Source organism: Myiozetetes cayanensis, unplaced genomic scaffold (genome assembly GCF_022539395.1).
Source record: "Myiozetetes cayanensis isolate MyiCay16 unplaced genomic scaffold, myiCay2020 scf453, whole genome shotgun sequence".
NCBI lineage: Eukaryota > Metazoa > Chordata > Aves > Passeriformes > Tyrannidae > Myiozetetes > Myiozetetes cayanensis.
Window position 1 is genome coordinate 1 of NW_026087691.1, and position 22,788 is coordinate 22,788.

General features: G+C 67.4%; 1 protein-coding gene across 1 annotated transcript in view; it reads left to right on the forward strand.

Annotated features, from left to right (window-relative positions):
• Nucleotides 1-2,849: 2,849 nt before the first annotated feature.
• Nucleotides 2,850-22,788, forward strand: part of LOC126648206 (ryanodine receptor 1-like) — a gene marked incomplete at both ends in the record, with an annotated part of 33,952 nt that continues 14,013 nt past the window's right edge. The window contains 19 exon segments of the mRNA XM_050330935.1: nt 2,850-2,969; nt 3,078-3,108; nt 3,218-3,324; nt 4,877-4,903; nt 4,905-4,952; nt 5,060-5,138; nt 5,463-5,575; nt 7,685-7,779; nt 7,859-7,951; nt 8,050-8,124; nt 9,576-9,700; nt 9,703-9,731; nt 12,702-12,813; nt 12,816-12,865; nt 14,482-14,603; nt 16,043-16,079; nt 16,964-17,131; nt 19,795-19,930; nt 21,374-21,461. Coding sequence (XP_050186892.1) covers nt 2,850-2,969; nt 3,078-3,108; nt 3,218-3,324; nt 4,877-4,903; nt 4,905-4,952; nt 5,060-5,138; nt 5,463-5,575; nt 7,685-7,779; nt 7,859-7,951; nt 8,050-8,124; nt 9,576-9,700; nt 9,703-9,731; nt 12,702-12,813; nt 12,816-12,865; nt 14,482-14,603; nt 16,043-16,079; nt 16,964-17,131; nt 19,795-19,930; nt 21,374-21,461 — 1,655 coding nt within the window.

The following is a 22,788-nucleotide window of genomic DNA, read 5'->3' on the forward strand; positions in this document are numbered from 1 at the left end:
GTCTGCGGGCACTGGGGGCACTGGGAGATGCTGGGGAGCACTGGGAGTACTGGGAGGTGTTGTTTGGGGGCCACCAGCCTAACTGGGAGCACTGGGACACACTGGGAGGAGGGTGTCACCCCCTCCCCTCCCCACCTGTCCCGGGATCCCAAAAGCAACACGAGGGGGGAGGGGAGCAGCTGCTGGGGGAGGGGCGACACCAGATCCCCCTAGGGGGTGTGGAATGGGGGGGCGGGGAGGGGCGTCCCAGTTGCTCTGGCCCAGTTTCTCCCAGTTTGGCCTCAAAATCAGACCATGGGAATTGTTTGGGGGCCCCGAAGGGAGGTGGGGGGGGCAAGGGAGTGACCTTGAGGGGGTAGGGGGAGGGCGTGGAAACGCTGAGCTCAGCGGATTTTGGGGATTTGGGGAGGGAAACTGAGGCACAATCCCCCGCCGCCCCCGTGGCATCCCCGGCCCGCGGGTGGAATCCACCCTCCCCCGCCCCGGGGCCCCCCAGTGACAGGAGCAGGTGGGGGGGATGGAATGCTGGGGGGAGGGGAGAAGGGTCACCCAGGGTCGTGACCCTTTTGACACCCCCAATAGGGCTGAGGGAGCACTCAGGGGTCCTGACCCTTTGACACCCCTAGGAGGGTTTGGGGGGCACCCAGGAGTCCTGACCCTCTTGACACCCCTAGGAGGGCTTGGGGGCACCCAGGGGTCCGTGACCCCTCTTGACACCCCCCTAGGAGGGTTTGGGGGGGCACCCAGGGGGTCCTGACCCCTCTTGACACCCCTAGGAGGGTTGAGGGGGGCACCCAGGAGGTCCTGACCCCTCTTGACACCCCCTAGGAGTGGTTTGAGGGGGCACCCAGGGGTCCTGACCTCTTTGACACCCCCAATAGGGCTGGGGGGGCACCCAGGAGTCCTGACCCTCATAGGATTGGGGGTCACCCAGGGGTGCTGTGGGGAGTCGTGAGGTGCTGTGGGGGGGTCATGGGGGGTTTTGGGGTACCAGGGAGTGTCCTGGGGTGCCGTAGGAGTATTTGCGGGTGCTCACCTGCCCGGTGCCCCCCAGGATGATGAGTGGTCATTGCAGTGCCCCCAGCTCCTGGGAGTCCCACAGAGGATTGCAGTGGGGCACCGAGGAGAGGCTTCTGAGGTGGGGGGTTTCTGGGGCCCGGGGCATACTTTGAGGTACCAGGGGGGTATTTTTGGGGTGCTGATCCCCTGGTGCCCCACAGCTAACGAGGTGGTACCTGCAGCTGCCCCCAGCCCTGGGGGTCCCACAGGGTGCAGTGGGAGCACGAGGAAGGTTTGGGGGTGCTGGGGGTTGTCCTGGTGTACAAGACGGAGTATTTTGGGGTGCCGAGGAGTATTTTGGGGTACACAGGGGTATTTTGGGTGCTGAAACTCCCAGGTGCCCCCAGGATTAACGAGGTGGTCACTGCAGTGCCCCCCAGCCCTGGGGGTCCCACAGAGGTGCAGTGGGGCATGGGGAGGGTTTGGGGTGTCCTGGGGTGCAGGGGGGTTTCCTGGGTGCCAGGGGCATATTTTGGGGTGCTCGGGGGTATTTTTGGGTGCTGATCCCCCGTGTGCCCCCCAGGATGACGAGGTGGTCCTGCAGTGCCCCCAGCCCTGGGGAGTCCCACAGGGTGCAGTGGGGGCATGGGGAGGTTTGGGGTGCCGGGGGGTGTCCTGGGGAGCAGGAGGGGTATTTTGGGGTACCGGGGGGTATTTTTGGGTGCTGATCCCCCACCGTGTGCCCCCCCAGGACGACGAGGTGGTCCCTGCAGTGCCCCCCAGCCCTGGGGGTCCCACAGGAGTGCAGAGGGGCACGGGAGGGTTTGGGGTGTCCTGGGGTGCTGGGGGGTGTCCTGGGGTGCTGAGGGGTATTTTGGGGTACCGGGGGGTATTTTTGGGTGCTGATCCCCCCCCGGGTGCCCCCCCAGGACGACGAGGTGGTCCCTGCAGTGCCCCCCAGCCCTGGGGGTCCCACAGGGGTGCAGTGGCATGGGAGGATTGGGAGTGTCTTGGGGTGCTGGGGGTGTCCTGGGGTGCTGAGGGGTATTTTGGGGTACCAGGGGGTATTTTGGGTGCTGGATCACTCCTCGGGTGCCCCCCAGGACGACGAGGTGGTCCCTGCAGTGCCCCCCAGCCCTGGGGGTCCCACAGGGGTGCAGTGGGGCATGGGGAGGGTCTGGGGTGTCCTGGGGTGCTGGGGGGTGTCCTGGGGAGCAGGAGGGGGGTATTTTGGGGGTACCGGGGGTATTTTGGGTGCTGATCCCCCGGGTGCCCCCCCAGGACGACGAGGTGGTCCCTGCAGTGCCCCCCAGCCCTGGGGGTCCCACAGGGGTGCAGTGGGGAATGGGGAGGTTTGGGGTGCTGGGGGGTGTCCTGGGGAGCAGGTGGGGTATTTTGGGGTGCCGAGGGGTATTTTAGGGTACCGGGGGGTATTTTTGGGTGCTGATTCCCCCCCGGGTGCCCCCCCAGGATGACGAGGTGGTTCCTTCAGTGCCCCCCAGCCCTGGGGGTCCCACAGGGGTGCAGTGGGGCACGGGGTGGGTTTGGGGTGCTGAGGGGTTTCCTGGGGAGCAGGAGGGGTATTTTGGGGTGCCGAGGGGTATTTTGGGGTACCAGAGGGTATTTTTGGGTGCTGATCCCCCCCCCGGGTGCCCCCCCAGGACGACGAGGTGGTCCTGCAGTGCCCCCAGCCCTGGGGGTCCCACAGGGGTGCAGTGGGGCATGGGGAGGGTCTGGGTTGCCGGGGGGTGTCCTGGGGAGCAGGAGGGGTATTTTGGGGTGCCGAGGGGTATTTTGGGGTACACAGGGGTATTTTTGGGTGCTGATTCCCCCCCCGGGTGCCCCCCCAGGACGACGAGGTGGTCCTGCAGTGCACCACCACGCTGCTGAAGGAGCAGCTCAAGCTGTGCCTGTCGGCCGAGGGCTTCGGGAACCGCCTCTGCTCCCTGGAACCCACCTCGAACGCCCAGGTGGGGACCCCAGCTCTGTGGGACCCCAAACTCGGGGTGGGGGGGCTGGGGAGCTGAGAGAACCCGGGAAGGGGCATCCTGGATGGGGAGTGGATTTGGGGGCTGGAGAAAAACAGGGAGCCCACCTGTTCTGCACAGGGTGAGCGATGAGGGTGGTCCTGAGGGGCTGGGGGGCTGCGGGACCCCTGATTTGGGGTGTCCTGGTGTCCCCCATGAACTGTGCCCCAACCCCCTCTGTGCTTCCCCAGAATGTGCCCCCGACCTGGCCGTGTGCTGCTTCGTGCTGGAGCAGTCGCTGTCGGTGCAGGCCCTGCAGGAGATGTTGGCCAACAGCTCCGAGATGGGCAGCGGGTGGGTCCTGGGGGAGCCCTGGGGCACCCAGAACTGGGGCACCCAGAGCCCCGGGGGAGCGCCTGGGGGCACCCAGAACCTAGAGGCACAGGGCAGGAGGTGTGGGGGTCCCACGGAGGGTTTGGGGGTGGATTTTGCTCCTACCGGGGGAAATTGGGGTCCCCGGGGAGGGTTTGGGGAGCCCTGGGGGGGGGCTTTAAGACCCTGGGGATCCTTGGTGGGGGTTTAGGATCATGGGGTCGAGGAGGGGGTTTAGGGGGTTCTGGGGAGGGGTTTGGGCGTCCTGGAGGGGGTTTTAGGATTCTGTAAACACCTTTTGGGGGGGAGGAGGGTTGTCCTGAAGGAGGCCCCTGCAGGGGAGTCCCTGGAGGAGTTTTTTGAGGTCCCTGGAGGAGATTTTGGGGTCCCTGGAGGAGATTTTGAGGTCCCTGGAGGAGATTTTGGGGTCTCTGGGGGTTTTGGGGAGCCCCTGGTGCTTTTGGGGGGGGGTCGTAGCCCCCTGTGACCCCCTCATCTTCTCTCCCCCCCCCGCCACCCAGGGGTCGACCTGGATAAGTGGGTAGGTGGTACCGTGGTGCAGTGACCCCCTGACCCCCCAAACTGCTCATCTCACCTCCATCCCCCTTCCTCTCCTCCTCCTCCTCCTCCCCTCACCTGCCCACCCCAAAAGCATTTTTGGGGGGCTCTGCCCACCTCCCACCTCTCACCCCCTGCATGGACCCAGGGGTCTGTGTGTGCCCCTCCCCCATCCCACCCATCCACAGCCCCCAAAAGCTCCCACATGGACCCCCCAAAGTGTGACGCGGGCGGGAGGAGGCGTGGGGGCACCCCGGGTGGGGAACCCCAAACAGGGGCCACCCCAAAACGGGGCCACCCCAAAACAGGACCACCCCAAAACAGGTGGGGGTCCCAAATATGTTGGGAGTCCTGGCATGGGGTGATCCCCCGCCCCAAAAGTGGGGACCCTGATTTTGGGGGACTACTGTGGATGTACCTCGAGCTGAGGGTCTCGACGTGGAGGACCCCGAAATGGGGGACCCCAAATCTGAGGGGACTTGGGGAGTGACCTGAAATTGGGGACCCGAAATGAGGGGGGGGACGACACCCTGAAATGGGGAGATCCCAAACATGTTGGGGATCCTGATATGGGAGTGGGGGGCTCGGTGAGGTTTTGGGGGCACAGAGGGGAGCTTGGGGGGCTCAGGGATTTTGGGGTCCCCCTGTGCCCCCAAGTCACTCTCAGGGTGGGGGGTCACACAAGGGGCTCTTAATGACACAGGAGGATTTTTTTGGGGGGGCTCAGGGATGCTTTGGAGGTACAAGAGAGGTCTGGGGGAACCCGGGGGATTTTGGGGTCTCCCTGACCCCAAAATGTGCCCCCTTCCCCCCAAGTCGCTCTCAGGGTGGGGGGGGTCACACAAGGGGCTCTTAATGACACAGGAGGATTTTTTTTTGTGGGTGGGGCTCAGGGATGCTTTGGAGGTACTAAGAGAGGTCTGGGGAACCCTGGGGATTTGAGGTCCCCTGACCCCAAAATGTGCCCCCCTTCCCCCAAGTCATCTCAGGGTGGGGGTCACCGGACGCTTGCTCTACGGCCACGCCATCCTGCTGAGGCACTCCCACAGTGGCATGGTGAGTTTGGGGTCTGGGGGGGCTTGGGGGGCTCTGGGGGGCCAGGGGCTCAGGGGGGCTCAGAGGGTCTGGGGGACCCCCATAACGGGGTGTGTCCCCACCCCCAGTACCTGAGCTGCCTGACCACCTCCCGCTCCGTCACCGACAAACTGGCCTTCGACGTGGGGCTGCAGAAGGACGCGACGGGTGAGGGGCCTGGGGGCACCCTGGGGTTTGGGAGGGCTCTGGGGGCACCCTGGGGTTTGGGGGCTCTGGGGGCACCCTGAGGTTTGGGAGGCCCTGGGGGCAACCCCCGAGGCTGGGGAGTGCTCTGGTGGGTCCCCTGAGCTTTGTGAGGGAGGGTTGGGGAGCGTTTGGGGGTCCCCTTGGGTTGTGCTGGGGGGGGGTTTAGGGGTCCCCCGGTTCTGGGGCACCCACTCTGGGGGTGTTGTGGGTTTGGGGGCGTCCCTGGGGTGTCAGGGGTCCCCATTTGAGGGGTCCCTGACTTTTTGGGGTGCCCCCCTATCCCAGGCGAGGCGTGCTGGTGGACGATGCACCCGGCGTCCAAACAGCGCTCCGAGGGCGAGAAGGTTCGGGTGGGGGACGACCTGATCCTGGTCAGCGTGTCCTCTGAGAGATACCTGGTATGGGGGGGACAGAGGGGGGACACGGGGGACACAGGGGGCACATGGGGACACAGGGGGAACAGTGGGGGACACAACCCTGACCTGATCCGTGGTCAGCGTGTCCTGAGGGACACACTGGGGGTCATGGGGGGCACATGAGGGGGACACGGGGACACAGGGGGACCACAGGGGGGACATGGGGACACAACCCCTGACCTGATCCTGGTCAGCGTGTCCTCTGAGAGATACCTGGTATGGGGGACAGAGGGACATGGGGGGACACAGGACAGCATGGGGACACGGGGGGACATGGAGACACAGGGGGACATGGGGGCACAGCCCTGACCTGATCCTGGTCAGCGGTCTCTGGGGATACACTGGCATGGGGGGACAGGGGGACAGGGGGACACAGGGGGACATGGGGACACAGGGAGGACACGGGGGACACAGGGACACAGGAGGGGACATGGGGACACAGGGGGGACACAGGGGACATGGGGGACAACGCTGACCTGAGCTGGTCAGCGGGTCCTCCGAGGAGGTACCTGGGATGGGGGGGACATTGGGGGGACACAGGGGGGACACAGGGGGACATGGGGACACAGGGGGACATGGGGACACAGGGGGACATGGAGGGACATGAGGGACATAGGGGACATGGGGGACATGGGGGACACAGGGGGACACAGGGTGGGACATGGGGACAGACGAGCTCCCTGACCTGATCCTGGTCAGCGTGTCCTCCGAGAGATACCTGGTATGGGGGACAGGGGGACATGGGGGGACACAGGGGGACATGGGGGACACAGGGACACATGGGGACACAGGAGGACATGGTGACATAGGTCTGACACTAGTGAGGGACATGGGGACACTAGGGGGACACTGGGGGACACGAGGGGGACATGGGGACACAGGGGGACACAGGGGACATGGGGACACATGGGGGACATGGGGCACAGAGGGACATGGGGACACATGGGGGACATGGGGACATGGGGAACACAGGGGGACATCGGGGACACAGGGGACATGGGGACACAGGGGGACATGGAGGGACATGGGGACACAGGGGGACACGGAGGACACTGGGGGACACAGGGACACCCTGACCTGCTCCTGGTCAGCGTGTCCTCCGAGAGATACCTGGTATGGGGGGACAGAGGGGACACTGGGGGGACACAGTGACACAGAGGGGGACATGGGGACACAGGGGGGACACAGGGACACAGGGGGGGCATGGGAACACAGGGGGACATGGAGGGACATTGGGGGATCACGGGACACATGGGGGACATGGGGACACAGCCCCTGACCTGATCCTGGTCAGCGTGTCCTCTGAGAGATACCTGGCATGGGGGGACATGCGGGGACATGGGGGACACAGGGGGACATGGGGACATAAGTGGGACACAGAGGACAGCAAGGGGACATAGGGGACAGGTAGGGGACACTAGAGGGACATGGGGGACATGGGGACACAGGGGGACACTAGGGGACATAGGGGACATGGGGACACAGAGGACGGACGACAGGGGGACACTGGGGGACTATGAGGGGACACAGGGGGACACGGGGACACTAGGGGGACATGGGGACACAGGCCTGACCTGCTCAGGTCCTGGTCAGTGTCCCTAGAGATACCTGTATGAGGACACATGGGGGACATGGGGACATGGGGACATGGGGACATGGAGACACGAGGGACATAGGGGACATGGGGCATGGAGGACATGGGAACACAGGGGACCTGGAGGGGACATAGAGGGACATAGGGGACACAGGGGAGACACGGGGACATGGGGGGACATGGGAGGGACATGGGGACACAGGGGGGACACGAGGGACACAGGGGGGACATGGAGGGACATGGGGACACAGGGGGGACATGGAGGGACATGGGGACACAGGGGGGACACAGGGACACAGGGGGGACATGGAGGGACATGGGGACACAGGGGGGACATGGGGACACAGGGGGCACATGGAGGGACATGGGGACACAGGGAGGACATGGGGACACAGGGGGCACATGGAGGGACATGGGGACCACCCCCCTGACCTGCTCCTGGTCAGGTCACACACGTGTCCCCCATATGTCCCCCCCGTGTCCCCCCCGTGTCCCAGCACCTGTCCACGGCCTCGGGGGAGCTGCAGGTGGACGCCTCGTTCATGCAGACGCTGTGGAACATGAACCCCATCTGCTCGGGCTCCGAGGAAGGTGACTGGGGGAGAGGGGGGTGGGGTCTCCACCTTGGGCCAGGGGGTGTCCCCGGGGTGCCCCTGACCCCCTTGTCCCCAGGTCGTCACGGGGGGCCACGTCATGCGCCTGTTCCACGGCCACATGGACGAGTGTCTGACCCCCACGGCCCCCGAGCAGGGCGAGGAGCGCAGGTGGGGGTCTCCAAATTTGGGGTGGGGGACACACACACACACAGGGGTGTCCCAGCCCGCTGACCTCTCTGTGTGTGTGTGTGCCACCCCCCCAGCAGCGTGGTGAACTACGAGGGCGGTGCCGTGTGTGCCCACGCCAGGTCCCTGTGGCGCCTCGAGCCCCTGCGCATCAGGTACGGGGTGGGGGGGGACACACGGGGTGCCACCGGCCCCCCCTGGGGACACCGAGGGTCCCCTCGGGGCTGGGGAGCCCCCCTGAGGGGTTTGGGCTCGGGGTGGGGTCCTTGGAGCGTGTCCCTGTGTTCCTACGTGTGCCCGTGTCCCTGGCACCCAGCCCTGTGTCCCCACCCTTTGGCCCCCCACACCCTCCCTGTGTCCCCCATGTGCCCCTCCCCGTGTCCCCCATCACCCCTCCCCATGTCCCCCATGTTCCCATGTCCCATGTCCCCCTGTGTCCCTCTGTCCCCCTGACCCTCCCCATGTCCTCCCATGTCCCCCATGTCCCCCTGACCCCTCCCCATGTCCCCCATGTTCCCATGTCCCCATGTCCCCTGTGTCCCCATGTCCCCCCATGTCCCTCATGCCCTGTCCCCATGTCTCCCCATGTCCCCATCACCCCTCCCCATGTCCCCATGACCCCTCCCCATGTCCCCCCATGTCCCCATGACCCCCTCCCCCCGTGTCTCCCATGATGTCCCCCCCATGTCCCCATGACTCCTCCCCAGGTCCCTCCCATGTCCCCCATGACCCCCATCCCTCATGTCCCCCATGACCCCACCCCATGTCCTCCCAGTGTCCCCATGTCCCCATGACCCCCTCCCCATGTCCCCCATGTCCCCGTGTCCTCCCATGTCCCCCATGACCCCTCCCTATGTCCTCCCATGTCCCCATGATCCCCTCCCCATGTCCTCCATGTCTCCCATGTCCCCATGACCCTCCCATGTCCCCATGTCCCCTGTGTCCCCTCCTGTCCCCTGACACCTCCTCATGTCTCCTCCCATGTCTCCCATGTCCCCATCACCCTCCCTATGTCCCTCATGTCCTCCCGTGTCCCCAATGACCCTCTCCATGTCTCCCCATGTCCCCTCAGTGTCCCCCTGTCCCCTGACCCTCCCATGTCCCCCATGTCCATCCCATGATCCCTCCCCATGTCCTCCCATGTCTCCATGACCCTCCCATGTCCCCCAGTGTCCCCTGTGTCCCCCATGTCCCCTGACCCCTCCCCACGTCCTCCTCTATGTCTCCCCATGTCCCCATCACCCCTCCCTATGTCCCCATGTCCTCCCGTGTCCCCATGACCCCTCCCCCATGTCCCCCTGTCCCTCCTCCCCATGTCCCCCATGTCCTCTCCATGTCCCCTGGTGACAGATGTCCCCTGTGTCTCCCACAGCTGAGCGGGAGCCACCTGCGCTGGGGACATGACCCTCCCCATGTCCCCATGACCCCCCCCATGTCCCCCCATGTCCTCCTCATGCCCCTGGTGACAGATGTGTCCCCTGTGTCCCCACAGCTGGAGCGGGAGCCACCTGCGCTGGGGACATGACCCTCCCCATGCTGTCCCCCCTGTCCCCCCCATGTCCCCCCATGCCCCCTGGTGACAGATGTGTCCCCTGTGTCCCCACAGCTGGAGCGGGAGCCACCTGCGCTGGGGACAGCCCTTCCGGCTGCGCCACGTCACCACGGGCCGCTACCTGGCGCTCACCGAGGCCACCGGGCTGGCCATGGTCGAGGCCACCGCGGCCACCACGCGGTGGCCGCCTTCTGCTTCCGCGCCTCCAAGGTGGGGGTGGCACTGCCACGTCACCAGAGTGTCCCCTGCCCTGTCCTGCTCCCTGTCCCCAGCCCTGTCACCAGCCCTGTCCTTCAGGGGTGGCACTGCCGTGTCACCAGAGTGTCCCCAGAGTGTCCCCTGCCCTGTCCTGCTCCCTGTCACCAACCCTGTCCTTTGGGGGTGGCACTGCCGTGTCCCCAGAGTGTCCCCAGCATGTCCCCTGCCCTGTCCTGCTCCCTGTCACCTGCCCTGTCCCCAGCCCTGTCCCTTCGGGGGTGGCACCACCACGTCACCAGAGTGTCCCCAGTGTGTCCCCTGCCCTGTCCTGCTTCCTGTCCCCAGCCCTGTCCTTTGGGGGTGGCACCACCGTGTCACAAGAGTGTCCCCAGTGTGTCCCCTGCCCTGTCCTGTCCTGCTCCCTGTCCTGCTCCCTGTCCCCAGCCCTGTCCCCAGCCCTGCCACCACTTCCAGCCTTCGGGAGTGGCACTGCTGTGTCCCCAGAGTGTCCCCTGCCCTGTCCTGCTCCCTGTCACCAACCCTGTCCTTTGGGGGTGGCACTGCCGCGTCACCAGAGTGTCCCCAGCCCTGTCCTTCGGGGGTGGCACCGCCGCGTCACCAGAGTGTCCCCAGAGTGTCCCCTGCCCTGTCCTGTCCTGCTCCCTGTCCCCAGCCCTGTCCCCAGCCCTGTCCCCAACCCTGCCACCACTTCCAGCCTTTGGGAGTGGCACTGCTGTGTCCCCAGAGTGTCCCCTGACCTGTCCCCAGCCCTGTCCCCTGCCCTGGAGGGAATGGGACCTCCCTGTCCCCTCTGACCCCCCTGTGTCCCCCCCCAAATCCCACAGGAGGAGCTGAAGGTGGCCCCCAAGCAGCACGTGGAGGGGATGGGGCCTCCCTGTCCCCCCCTGTCCCCCCTGACCCTCCCTGTTCCCCCAAACCCTGCAGGAGAAGCTGGAGGTGGCCCCCAAGCGGGACGTGGAGGGGATGGGACCTCCCTGTCCCCCTGTCCCCCTGATCCCTGATTTTCCCCCAAACTCCACAGGAGAAGCTGGAGGTGGCCCCCAAAGGGGACATGGAGGGAATGGGACCTCCCTGTCCCCCCTGATCCCTGATTTTCCCCCCCAAATCCCACAGGAGAAGCTGGAGGTGGCCCCCAAGCGGGACGTGGAGGGGATGGGACCACCCTGTCCCCTGATCCTGATGTCCCCCAGCCCCCTGATCCCTGATTTTCCCCCCCAAATCCCGCAGGAGAAGCTGGAGGTGGCCCCCAAGCGGGACGTGGAGGGGATGGGACCTCCTGTCCCCCTGATCCCCTGATTTTCCCCCAAATCCCGCAGGAGAAGCTGGAGGTGGCCCCAAGCTAGAGACGTGGAGGGATGGGACCCCCTGTCCCCCTGATCCCTGATGTCCCCTGACCCTCCTGACCCTCCCTCTCCCCCCAAATCCCGCAGGAGAAGCTGGAGGTGGCCCCCAAAGGGGACATGGAGGGGATGGGACCTCCCTGTCCCCCCCTGTCCCCCTGACCCTCCCTGTGTCCCCAGCTCCCTCTGAACCCCTCTGACCCCTGTGTCCCCCAAATCCCGCAGGAGATAGCTGGAGGTGGCCCCCAAAGGGATGTGGAGGATGGGACCCCCTGTCCCCCTGATCCCTGATTTTCCCCCAAATCCCACAGGAGAAGCTGGAGGTGGCCCCTAAGTAGGACATGGAGGGGATGGGGCCTCCTGTCCCCCCTGGATCCCTTGATGTCCCCCCCAAATCCCGCAGAAGAAGCTTGGAGGTGGCTCCCAAAGGGGACATGGAGGGATGGGACCTCCCTGCCCCCTGATCCTTGATTTTCCCCCAAATCCCACAGGAGAAGCTGGAGGTGTCCCCCAGTGGGACGTGGAGGGATGGGGCCTCCTGTCCCCTCAGCCCCTGACCCTCCCTGCAGCCCTCCAGCCCCTCTGACACTCCTGTGCCCCCAAATCCCGCAGGAGAAGCTGGAGGTGGCCTCTAAGTGGGACGTGGAGGATGGGACCTCCCTGTCCCCTCTGACCCTCCCTGTCCCCCCAAATCCCACAGGAGAAGCTGGAGGTGGCCCCCAAATGGGACATGGAGGGGATGGGACCCCCCTGTCCCCCCCTGACCCTCCTGACCCTCCCTGTGCACCCCAAATCCCGCAGGAGAAGCTGGAGGTGGCCCCCAAGGGGGACGTGGAGGATGGACCTCCTGTCCCCCTGATCCCTGACCTCCCTGCAGCCCCCAGCCCTCTGACCCTCCCTGTCCCCCAAATCCGCAGGAGAAGCTGGAGGTGGCCCTAAGCTGGACGTGGAGGGATGGACCCTCCTGTCCCTCCCCCTGTCCCCCTGATCCCTGATTTTCCCCCCAAATCCCACAGGAGAAGCTGGAGGTGGCCCCTGCCGGGACGTGGAGGGATGGGACCTCCTGTCCCCCTGATCTCTCTGATTTTCCCCCCAAATCCTACGGAGAAGCTGGAGGTGGCCCCCAAGCGGGACGTGGAGGGGATGGGACCTCCCTGTCCCCCCTGATCCCTGATTTCCCCCCCCAAATCCCACAGGAGAAGCTGGAGGTGGCCCCCAAGCGGGACGTGGAGGGGATGGGACCTCCCTGTCCCCCCTGACCCTCCCTGTCCCCCCAAATCCCGCAGGAGAAGCTGGAGGTGGCCCCCAAAGGGGACATGGAGGGGATGGGACCTCCCTGCCCCCCTGATCCTTGATTTTCCCCCCCAAATCCCACAGGAGAAGCTGGAGGTGGCCCCCAAACGGGACATGGAGGGGATGGGGCCTCCCTGTCCCCCCTGATCCCCCCTGATCCCTGATTTCCCAAATCCCGCGCAGGAGAAGCTGGAGGTGGCCCCCAAGCTGGACATGGAGGATGGGACCTCCTGTCCCCCCTGATCCCTGATGTCCCCCCTGACCCCCCTGACCTCTCCCTGTGCCCCCCAGCCCCTCTGACCCCCCTGTGTCCCCCCAAATCCCACAGGAGAAGCTGGAGGTGGCCCCCAAGCGGGACGTGGAGGGGATGGGGCCCCCCGAGATCAAGTATGGGGAGTCTCTGTGCTTCCTGCAGCACGGCAGCAGCGGGCTCTGGGTCACAGTGCGCCCCTGACCTCACAGGCCCTGCGCCTGGGGCTGCTCAAGAGGAAGGTGAGACTCTCAAAACTCCCACCCTGGGGGCTCCAAGGTGGGGGGGCTTTATGGCTGGTCCTGCACCACCGAGGGGTAGGTGGGCTCTGGGGTCCCTGCTGGTCCCTGTGGGTCTGGGGGTCCCTGTGGGCCTGGGGAGTGCCAGGGCCTGGGGGTCCCTGTGGGTCTGGGGGTCCTGGTCGTTCACTGTGGGTTCAGGAGGGTCCCTGGGGGTCCCTCTGACACCCCTTGTGCCCCCCCCAGGCCATCCTGCACCAGGAGGGGCATGTGGGTTCTTGGGGCCTCTGGGGGGTCCCTGTGGGTCTGGGGGTGTCCCTGTGGGTCTGGGGGGTCCTTGTGGGTTTGGGGAGTCCCTGTGTGCCTGGGGGGTGTCCCTGTGGGTCTGGGGGGGTCCTTGTGGGTCTGGGGGTGTCCCTGTGGGTCTGGGGGGGTCCTTGTGGGTCTCTGTGGGTTCAGGGGGGTCCCTGGGGGTCCCTCTGACCCCCCTGTGCCCCCCCCCAGGCCATCCTGCACCAGGAGGGGCACATGGGCTCTGGAGGGCCATGTGGGTCTGGGGGGGTCCTTGTGGGTCTGGAGGTGTTCCTCTGAGTCTGGGGGGTCTCTGTGGATTTGGGGGGGTCCCTGGGGGTCCCTCTGACCCCCCTGTGCCCCCCCCAGGTCGTCCTGCACCAGGAGGGGCACGTGGGCTCCAGGGGGGTCCCTGTGGGTCTGGGGGGTCCCTGTGGGTCTGGGGTGGTCCTTGTGGGTCTCTGTGGGTTCAGGGGGGTCCCTGGGGTCCTCTGACTCTCTGTGCCTCCCAGGCCATCCTGCACCAGGAGGGGCACGTGGGCTCTGGGGGGGTCCCTGTTGGTCCCTGTGGGTCTGGGGGGGTCCCTGTGGGTCTGGGGGTCCTTGTGGGTCTCTGTGGGTTCAGGGGGGTCCCTGGGGGTCCCTCTGACCCCCCTGTGCCCCCCCCCCAGGCCATCCTGCACCAGGAGGGGCACGTGGGCTCTGGGGGGGTCCCTGTTGGTCCCTGTGGGTCTGGGGGTCCTTGTGGGTCTGGGGGTCCCTATGAGTCTGGGGGTCCTTGTGGGTCTCTGTGGATTCGGGAGGGTCCCTGGGGGTCCCTCTGACCCTTCTGTGCCCCCCCCCCAGGTCATCCTGCACCAGGGGGCCCTGTGGGTCTGGGGGTGTCCCTGTGGGTCTGGGGGGTCCTTGTGGGTCTCTGTGGATTCGGGGGTCCCTAGTCCTCTGACTTCCTGTGCCCCCCCAGGCCATCCTGCACCAGGAGGGGCACGTGGGTTCTTGGAGCCTCTGGGGGGGTCCCTGTGGGTCTGGGGGGGTCCCTGTGGGTCTGGGGGGGTCCTTGTGGGTTTGGGGTGTCCCTGTGGGTCTGGGGGTCCCTCTGAGTCTGGGGGTCCCTGTGGGTCTCTGTGGGTTCGGGGGGGTCCCTGGGGGTCCCTCTGACCCCCCTGTGCCCCCCCCAGGCCATCCTGCACCAGGAGGGGCACATGGGCTCCAGGGGGGTCCCTGTGGGTCTGGGGGGGGTCCCTGTGGGTCTGGGGGGTCCTTGTGGGTCTCTGTGGGATCAGGAGGGTCCCTGCGGGTCCCTCTGACCCCCCTTGTGCCCCCCCCAGGCCATCCTGCACCAGGAGGGGCACATGGACGATGCACTGACCCTCACCCGCTCCCAGCACCAGGAGTCGCAGGCGGCCCGGATGGTTTTCAGCACCACGGGGCTCTACGGGGCCTTCATCAGGTCTGGGGGGTCCTGGGGGTCTTCTGGGGGGTCCTGGGGATGGTTTTCAGCACAACAGGGCTCTACGGGGCCTTCATCAGGTCTGGGGAGTTCTGGGGTCCTGGGGTCTTCTGGGGTCCTGGGGGTCCTGGGGATGTTTTCAGCTCCACGGGGCTCTACGGGCCTTCATCAGGTCTGGGGGTCCTGGGGTCCTGGGGGTCCTGGGGGTCTTCTGGGGGTCCTAGGGATGGTCTTCAGCACCACGGGGCCTCTACGGGGCCTTCATCAGGTCTGGGGGTCCTGGGGGTCCTGGGGTCTTCTGGGGGTCCTAGGGATGGTTTTTCAGCACCACTGGGCTCTACGGGGCCTTCATCAGGTCTGGGGGTCTTGGGGGTCCTGGGGTCTTCTGGGGGTCCTAGGGATGGCTTTTCAGCACCACCGGGCTCTACGGGCCTTCATCAGGTCTGGGGGTCCTGGGGTCCTGGGGTCTTCTGGGGGTCCTGGGGGTCCTGGGGATGGTTTTCAGCACCACGGGCCTCACGGGGCCTTCATCAGGTCTGGGGGTCCTGGGGTCTTCTGGGGGTCCTGGGGTCCTGGGGTCTTCTGGGGGTCCTGGGGTCCTGGGGATGGTCTTCAGCACCACTGGGCTCTATGGGGCCTTCATCAGGTTTGGGGGTTCTGGGGGTCCTGGGGGTCTTCTGGAGGGTCCTGAGGGTCTTCTGGGGGTCCTGGGGATGGTTTTCAGCACCACGCGGCTCTACGGGGCCTTCATCAGGTTTGGGGGTCCTGGGGTCTGTGGGTGCTGTGGGGGTCCTGGGGTCTGTAGGTGCTGGGGGCTGCAGGTGCTGTGGGGGTCTGTGGGTGACAGAGGTCTGTGGGTCTGTGGGTGCTGGGGATCTGTGGGTGCTGTGGGGTGCTGTGGGTGCTAGTGGGGGTCTGTGGTGGTCTGACCCCCTTTTCCCCAGGAGCCTGGAGAGCCTGCAGGGCCTTTGGGTCTGAGGGTGCTGTGGGTGATATGGTCCGTGGGTTCTGTGGGTGCTGTGGGGGGTCCTGTTCTGTGGGGGTCCTGGGTCTGTGGCTCCTGTGGGTGGTCTGTGGTGCTGTGAGAGTCCCTGGTGGGCTGACTCCCGTGGTCCCGGGAGCCTGGGGCCTGCAGGGGCCCTGGGGTCTGTGGGTGCTGTGGGTGGTCCATGTGGGTCCGTGGTGGCCTGACTCCCCTTCCCCCCAGGAGCCTGGAGAGCCTGCAGGGCCGCCCCGGAGAGTCTGCTGTGGGTGCTGTGGGGTCTCTGGGGTCGTGGGTGCTGTGGGGGGTCTCTGGGTACTGTGGGGGTCCGTGGTGGTCTGACTTCCTTTCCCCAGGAGCCTGGAGAGCCTGCAGGGCCGCCCCCGGGGGCTCTGTGGGTGCTGTGGGTGGTCCATGGGGGTCCGTGGTGGTCTGACCCCCCCTTTCCACCCCCTAGGAGCCTGGAGAGCCTGCAGGGCCGCCCCCGGGGGTCTGTGGGTGCTGTGGGGGGTCTGTGGGTGATATGGGGGTCTGTGGGTGCTGTGGGGGGTCTCTGGGGGTCTGTGGGTGCTGTGGGGGGTCCCTGGTGGTCTGACCCCCCCCTTTCCCCCCCAGGAGCCTGGAGAGCCTGCAGGGCCGCCCCCGGGGGTCTGTGGGTGCTGTGGGTTCTCTGGGGTGTCCCTGGGGATCTGTGGGTGCTGTGGGGGGTCTCTGGGTACTGTGGGGGGTCCCTGGTGGTCTGACCCCCTTTTCCCCCAGGAGCCTGGAGGGCCTGCAGGGGCCGCCCCCGGGGGGTCTGTGGGTGCTGTGGGGGATCTGTGGGTGCTGTGGGTGCTGTGGGGGGTCCGTGGTGGTCTGACCCCCTTATCCCCAGGAGCCTGGAGAGCCTGCAGGGCCGCCCCCGGGGGTCTGTGGGTGCTGTGGGTGCTGTGGGGGCTCTGTGGAGATGCTGTGCGTGGTCCTGAGGGCCTGATGGCGGGCGAGCCCCTCTCTCCCAGGAGCGTGAGAGCCTGCAGGGCCGCCCCGAGGCTCTGTGGGTGCCGTGGGCTGGTCCATGCAGCTCTGGTGACGTCCTGACCACCCCTCCACAGGAGCCTGGGAGAGCCTGCAGGGGCCCCCGGGGCTCTGTGGGTGCTGTGGGTGCTCTGGGATTGTCCCTGGGGATCTGTGAGGCTGCTCAGCTGGGGGTCCCTGGTGGTCTGACTCCCCAGTTACCCCAGGAGCCTGGAGAGCCTGCAGGGCTGCCCCAGTGGGCTCCTGTGGATCTCTGTGGGTGCTGCGGGGGTCCCTGGGGTCTGTGGGTGCTGTGGGTGGTCCGTGGGGCTCCGTGGTGGTCTGACCCCCCCTTTCCCCCCCCAGGAGCCTGGAGAGCCTGCAGGGCCGCCCCCGGGGGTCGGCGCCCCCCACCCTGCCCATCGGGGGGATGATCCTGAGCCTGCGGGACCTGATCGGGTACCTGGAGCCCCCTCCCCCCGAGCTGCGCCACGAGCAGCGCCAGGGCCGCCTGAGGGCCCTGAGGGGCCGGCAGAGCCTCTTCCAGCAGGAGGTGAGACCCCCCGGGACCACCCCCACGTGGCAGGGGACCCCCAGGACCAACCCCACATGGTGGGGGACCCCCAGGACTAACCCCACAGCCCGGGAACCCCCCTGACCATCCCCACAGGGCAGGGAACCCCTAGGACCCCCCCCATGTGGCAAGGGACCCCCGGGACCACCCCCACAGCCAGGGGACCCCCCTGACCATCCCCACAGGGCAGGGGACCCCTGGGACCAACCCCACAGCCAGGGGACCCCCGGGACCACCCCCACAGCTGGGGGACCCCTAGGACCACCCCAACATGGCAGGGGACCCCCAGGATTGCCCCCACAGTTAGGGAACCCCCTGGTAAAGCCCCCACAGCCAGGGGACCCCCTGACCATCCCCACAGGGCAGGGAACCCCCAGGACCACCCTCATGTGGCAGGGGACCCCTGGGACCACCCCCACATGGCAGGGGACCCCCGGGACCACCCCCATGTGGCAGGGGACACCCGGGACCACCCCCACAGGGCAGGGGACCCCCATGACCACCCCCACAGCCAGGGGACCCCCCTGACCATCCCCACAGCCAGGGGACCCCCCTGACCACCCCCACAGGCAGGGGACCCCCGGGACCACCCCCACAGGGGGAACCCCCAGGACCCCCCCCATGTGGCAAGGGACCCCCAGGACCACCCCCACAGCCAGGGGACCCCCTGACCACCCCCACATGGCAGGGGACCCCCGGGACCAACCCCACATGGGAGGGGACCCCAGGACCACCCCCATGGCAGGGGACCCCCTGACCATCCCCACAGGGCAGGGGGACCCCCTAGGGACCACACCCCACAGCCGGGGGACCCCCAGGACCACCCCCACAGGGCTAGGGGATCCCCAGGACCACCCCCACAGCGCAGGGGACCCCTGGGACCACCCCCACGTGGCAGGGACCCCGGGACCACCCCCACAGCCAGGACCCCAGACCACCCCACACGGCAGGGGGACCGCCGGGACCACATCCCCACAGCCAGGGGACCCCCCTAGGACCATCCCCACAGCCAGGGGACCCCCAGGACCACCCCACATGGCAAGGGACCCCCGGGACCACCCCCACATTGGAGGGGACCCCTGGCACCACCTCCACATGGCAGGGGACCCCCAGGACCAACCCCACAGCCAGGGGACCCCTCTGACCATCCCCACAGGGCAGGGGACCCCCAGGACCACCCCCACGTGGCAGGGGACCCCCAGGACCACCCCCATAGCCGGGGGACCCCTGGGACCACCCCCACAGCCAGGGAACCCCCTGGACTAACCCACAGCTGGGGGACCCCTGGGACCACCCCCACGTGGCAGGGGACCCCCCTGACCACCCCCACAGGGCAGGGGACCCCCCTGACCATCCCCACAGGGCAGGGGACCCCCGGGACCACCCCCACGTGGCAGGGGACCCCTGGGACCACCCCCACAGCCGGGGGACCCCCAGGACCACCCCCACAGTTGGGGGACCCCTGTGATTGCCCCCACAGCCAGGGTACCCCCCTGACCATCCCCACGTGGCAGGGGACCCCCGGGACCACCCCCAAATCATGGGGGTCCCAGGGGGGTCCTGGGGATTGGTGGGGCCAGGGGGTGGGGCTCTGATATGCCCCCCGTGCCTCGGGGGATGCTGACACTGGTCCCAGTTTGGGGGGTCCCAGTTTGGGGTCCCAGGAGGAATCCTGGGGGTCCTGGGGGGATCCTGGGGGTCCCACGGGGGTCTCTGATGATTCCCCCTCCATCCCAGGGGATGCTGAAGCTGGTGCTGAGCTGCATCAACGGGCTGAGCGCCTGCAGCACCGCGGCGCAGTTCGGGGAGGGGGCACGGGGTCCCAGTTTTGGGGGTGTCAGGGGGATCCTGGGGGGATCCTGGGGGTCCCAGGGGGGTTCTCTGATGATCCCCCTCCATCCCAGGGGATGCTGACGCTGGTGCTGAGCTGCATCGACGGGCTGAGCACCTGCAGCACCACAGCCCAGTTCGGGGAGGGGCATGGGGTCCTGTTTTGGGGGTCCGTGGAGGTCTGGGATCCTGGGGGTCCCGATCTCTGGTGCCCTGTCCCAGGGGATGCTGCTGGGGGATCCTGGGGGGGGATCCTGGGGGTCCCAGGGGGGGTCTCTGACGTGTCCCCAATGTCCCAGGGGATGCTGACGCTGGTGCTGAGCTGCATCGACGGGCTGAGCACCTGCAGCACCACGGCGCAGTTTGGGGAGGGGGCACGGGGTCCCGTTTTGGGGGTCCCTGAGGAATTCTGGGGGGATCCTGGGGGTCCCAGGGGGGTCTCTGATGATCCCCCCTCCATCCCAGGGGATGCTGACGCTGGTGCTGAGCTGCATCGGCGGGCTGAGCGCCTGCAGCACCATGGCCCAGTTCGGGAGGGGCACAGGGGTCCCGTTTTGGGGTGTCAGGGGTCCTGGGGGGGAGGGGATCCTGGGGGATCCTGGGGGTCCCAGGGGGGGTCTCTGACGTGTCCCCAATGTCCCAGGGGATGCTGACGCTGGTGCTGAGCTGCATCGACGGGCTGAGCGCCTGCAGCACCGCGGCGCAGTTCGGGGAGGGGGCACGGGGGTCCCGTTTTGGGGGTGTCAGTGAGGGATCCTGGGGGGGATCCTGGGGGTCCCACGGGGGTCTCTGACGTGTCCCCAATGTCCCAGGGGATGCTGACGCTGGTGCTGAGCTGCATCGACGGGCTGAGCGCCTACAGCACCGCGGCGCAGTTCGGGGAGGCCGCGGGCGAGGAGGCGGCGGCCGCCTGGAAGGAGATCGTCAACCTGCTCTACGAGCTGCTGGGTGGGGCTGGGGGCACCTGGGGGGGCTCCACGGGGTGTTTATGGGGTGCTGGGGGGTGTTTATGGGGTGTTTATGGGGTGTTTATGGGGTCTATGGGGTCGATATGGGGTCTGTGGGGTGGGAGGGTCAACCTGCTCTCGAGCTGCTGGGTGGGGCTGGGGCACCTGGGGACCTGGGCTCCATGGGGGTGTTTATGGGGTGCTGGGGGTGTTTATGGGGTGCTGTGGGGCAGATATGGGGTGTTTATGGGGTGCTAGTGGGGTAGTTTATGGGGTCTGTGGGGTTGGGACTGTGGGGCCGTGGGGTGGAGGTCAACCTGCTCTACGAGCTGCTGGGTGGGGCTGGGGGCACCTGGGGGGCCTGGGGGGGCTCCACGGGTGTTTATGGGGTGCTGGGGGTGTTTATGGGGTCTGTGGGGCAGGTATGGGGTCTGTGGGGTGGGACAGGGGCCGTGGGGTGGGAGGTCAACCTGCTCTCACGAGCTGCTGGGTGGGGCTGGGGGGCTGGGGGTGGATGGGGGGACCTGTGGGGCAAATGTAGGGTCCCTGTGGGGCAGGGTGGGGTCCCTGTGGGTCTGGGGGTGTCTGTGGGACTGGGTGAGGTCCCTGTGGGTCTGGGGGTCCCTGTGGGACTGGGTGGGGTCCCTGTGGGTCTGGGGGTGTCTGTGGGGCAGGGTGGGGTCCCTGTGGGTCTGGGACTGTCTGTGGGGCAGGGTGGGGTCCTGTGGGTTCTGGGGGTCCCTGTGGGGCAGGGTGGGGTCCCTGTGGGTTCAGGGGGTCCCTGTGGGACAGGGTGGGGTCCCTGTGGCTCTGGGGATCCCTGTGGGGTCAGGGGGTCCCTGTGGGGCAGGGTGGGGTCCCTGTGGGTCCGGGGGTCCCTGTGGGGCAGGGTGAGATCCCTGTGGTTCAGGGGGTCCCTGTGGGTCCGAGGGGGTCCCTGTGGGGCAGGGTGGGGTCCCTGTGGGTCTGGGGGTGTCTGTGGGGCAGGTCTGGGGGTGTCTGTGGGGCAGGGTGGGGTCCCTGTGGGTCTGGGGGTGTCTGTGGGTCTGGGGGTGTCTGTGGGGCAGGTCTGGGGTCCCTGTGGGGCAGGGTGGGGTCCCTGTGGGTCTGGGGGTGTCTGTGGGTCTGGGGGTGTCTGTGGGGCAGGGTGGGGTCCCTGTGGGTCCTGGGGTCCCTGTGGGACTGGGTGGGGTCCCTGTGGGTTTGGGGGTGTCTACGGGACTGGGTGGGGTCCCTGTGGGTTCAGGGTGGGGGTCCCTGTGGGGCAGGGTGGGGTCCCTGTGGGTCTGGGGGTGTCTGTGGGACTGGGTGGGGTCCCTGTGGGTCTGGGGGTCCTCTAGGGCACAGGGTGAGGTCCCTGTGGGGTCAGGGTGGTTCCCTGTGGGTCTGGGGGTCCCTGTGGGGCAGGGTTGTGGGTCACTGACCCCCCCCTGTGCCCCCCCAGCCTCGCTGATCCGGGGTAACCGAGCCAACTGCGCCCTGTTCTCCACCAACCTGGACTGGCTGGTCAGCAAACTGGACCGGCTCGAGGCCTCCCTCGGGTCAGTGGGGCCGGGGGCTCCTGAGGGCTCCTGGGGGCTGGGGAGCCTCACGTGGGTCTGGGGTCCCTGCCATGGGTGTGGGGTCCCCACAGGTATCCTGGAGGTGCTGTACTGCGTGCTGATCGAGAGCCCCGAGGTGCTCTCTGGGGTCTCTCCCGTGGGTCTGGGGTCCCTCCCGTGGGTCTGGGGTCTCTCCTGTGGGTCTGGGGTCCCTCCCGTGGGTCTGGGGTCCCTGCTGTGGGTCTGGGGTCCCTGCCATGGGTCTGGGGTCCCCGCAGGTATCCTGGAGGTGCTGTACTGCGTGCTGATCGAGAGCCCCGAGGTGCTCTCTGGGGTCCCTCCCGTGGGTCTGGGGTCCCTCCCGTGGGTCTGGGGTCTCTCCTGTGGGTCTGGGGTCCCTGCCATGGGTCTGGGGTCTCTCCTGTGGGTCTGGGGTCCCTGCCATGGGTCTGGGGTCTCCACAGGTATCCTGGAGGTGCTGTACTGCGTGCTGATTGAGAGCCCCGAGGTGCTCTCTGGGGTCTCTCCCGTGGGTCTGGGGTCCCTGCTGTGGGTCTGGGGTCTCTCCCGTGGGTCTGGGGTCTCTCCTGTGGGTCTGGGGTCTCTGCCATGGGTCTGGGGTCCCCACAGGTATCCTGGAGGTGCTGTACTGCGTGCTGATCGAGAGCCCCGAGGTGCTCTCTGGGGTCCCTGGTGTGGGTCTGGGGTCTCTGCTGTGGGTCTGGGGTCCTCTGCCATGGGTCTGGGGTCTCTCCTGTGGGTCTGGGGTCTCTGCCATGGGTCTGGGGTCCCCACAGGTATCCTGGAGGTGCTGTACTGCGTGCTGATCGAGAGCCCCGAGGTGCTCTCTGGGGTCTCTCCCGTGGGTCTGGGGTCCCTGCTGTGGGTCTGGGGTCTCTGCCGTGGGTCTGGGGTCCCTCCCATGGGTCTGGGGTCTCTCCTGTGGGTCTGGGGTCCCTGCCATGGGTCTGGGGTCCCCGCAGGTATCCTGGAGGTGCTGTACTGCGTGCTGATCGAGAGCCCCGAGGTGCTCTCTGGGGTCTCTGCTGTGGGTCAGGGGTCCCTGTTGTGGGTCTGGGGTCCGTGCTGGGTCGGGTCTCCATGGGTCGGGTCTCCTGTGGGTCTGGGGTCCTCTGCCATGGGTCTGGGGTCCCCACAGGTATCCTGGAGGTGCTGTACTGCGTGCTGATCGAGAGCCCCGAGCTGCTCTCTGGGGTCCCTCCCGTGGGTCTGGGGTCTCTCCTGTGGGTCTGGGGTCTCTCCCGTGGGTCTGGGGTCTCTCCCGTGGGTCTGGGGTCCCTGCCATGGGTCTGGGGTC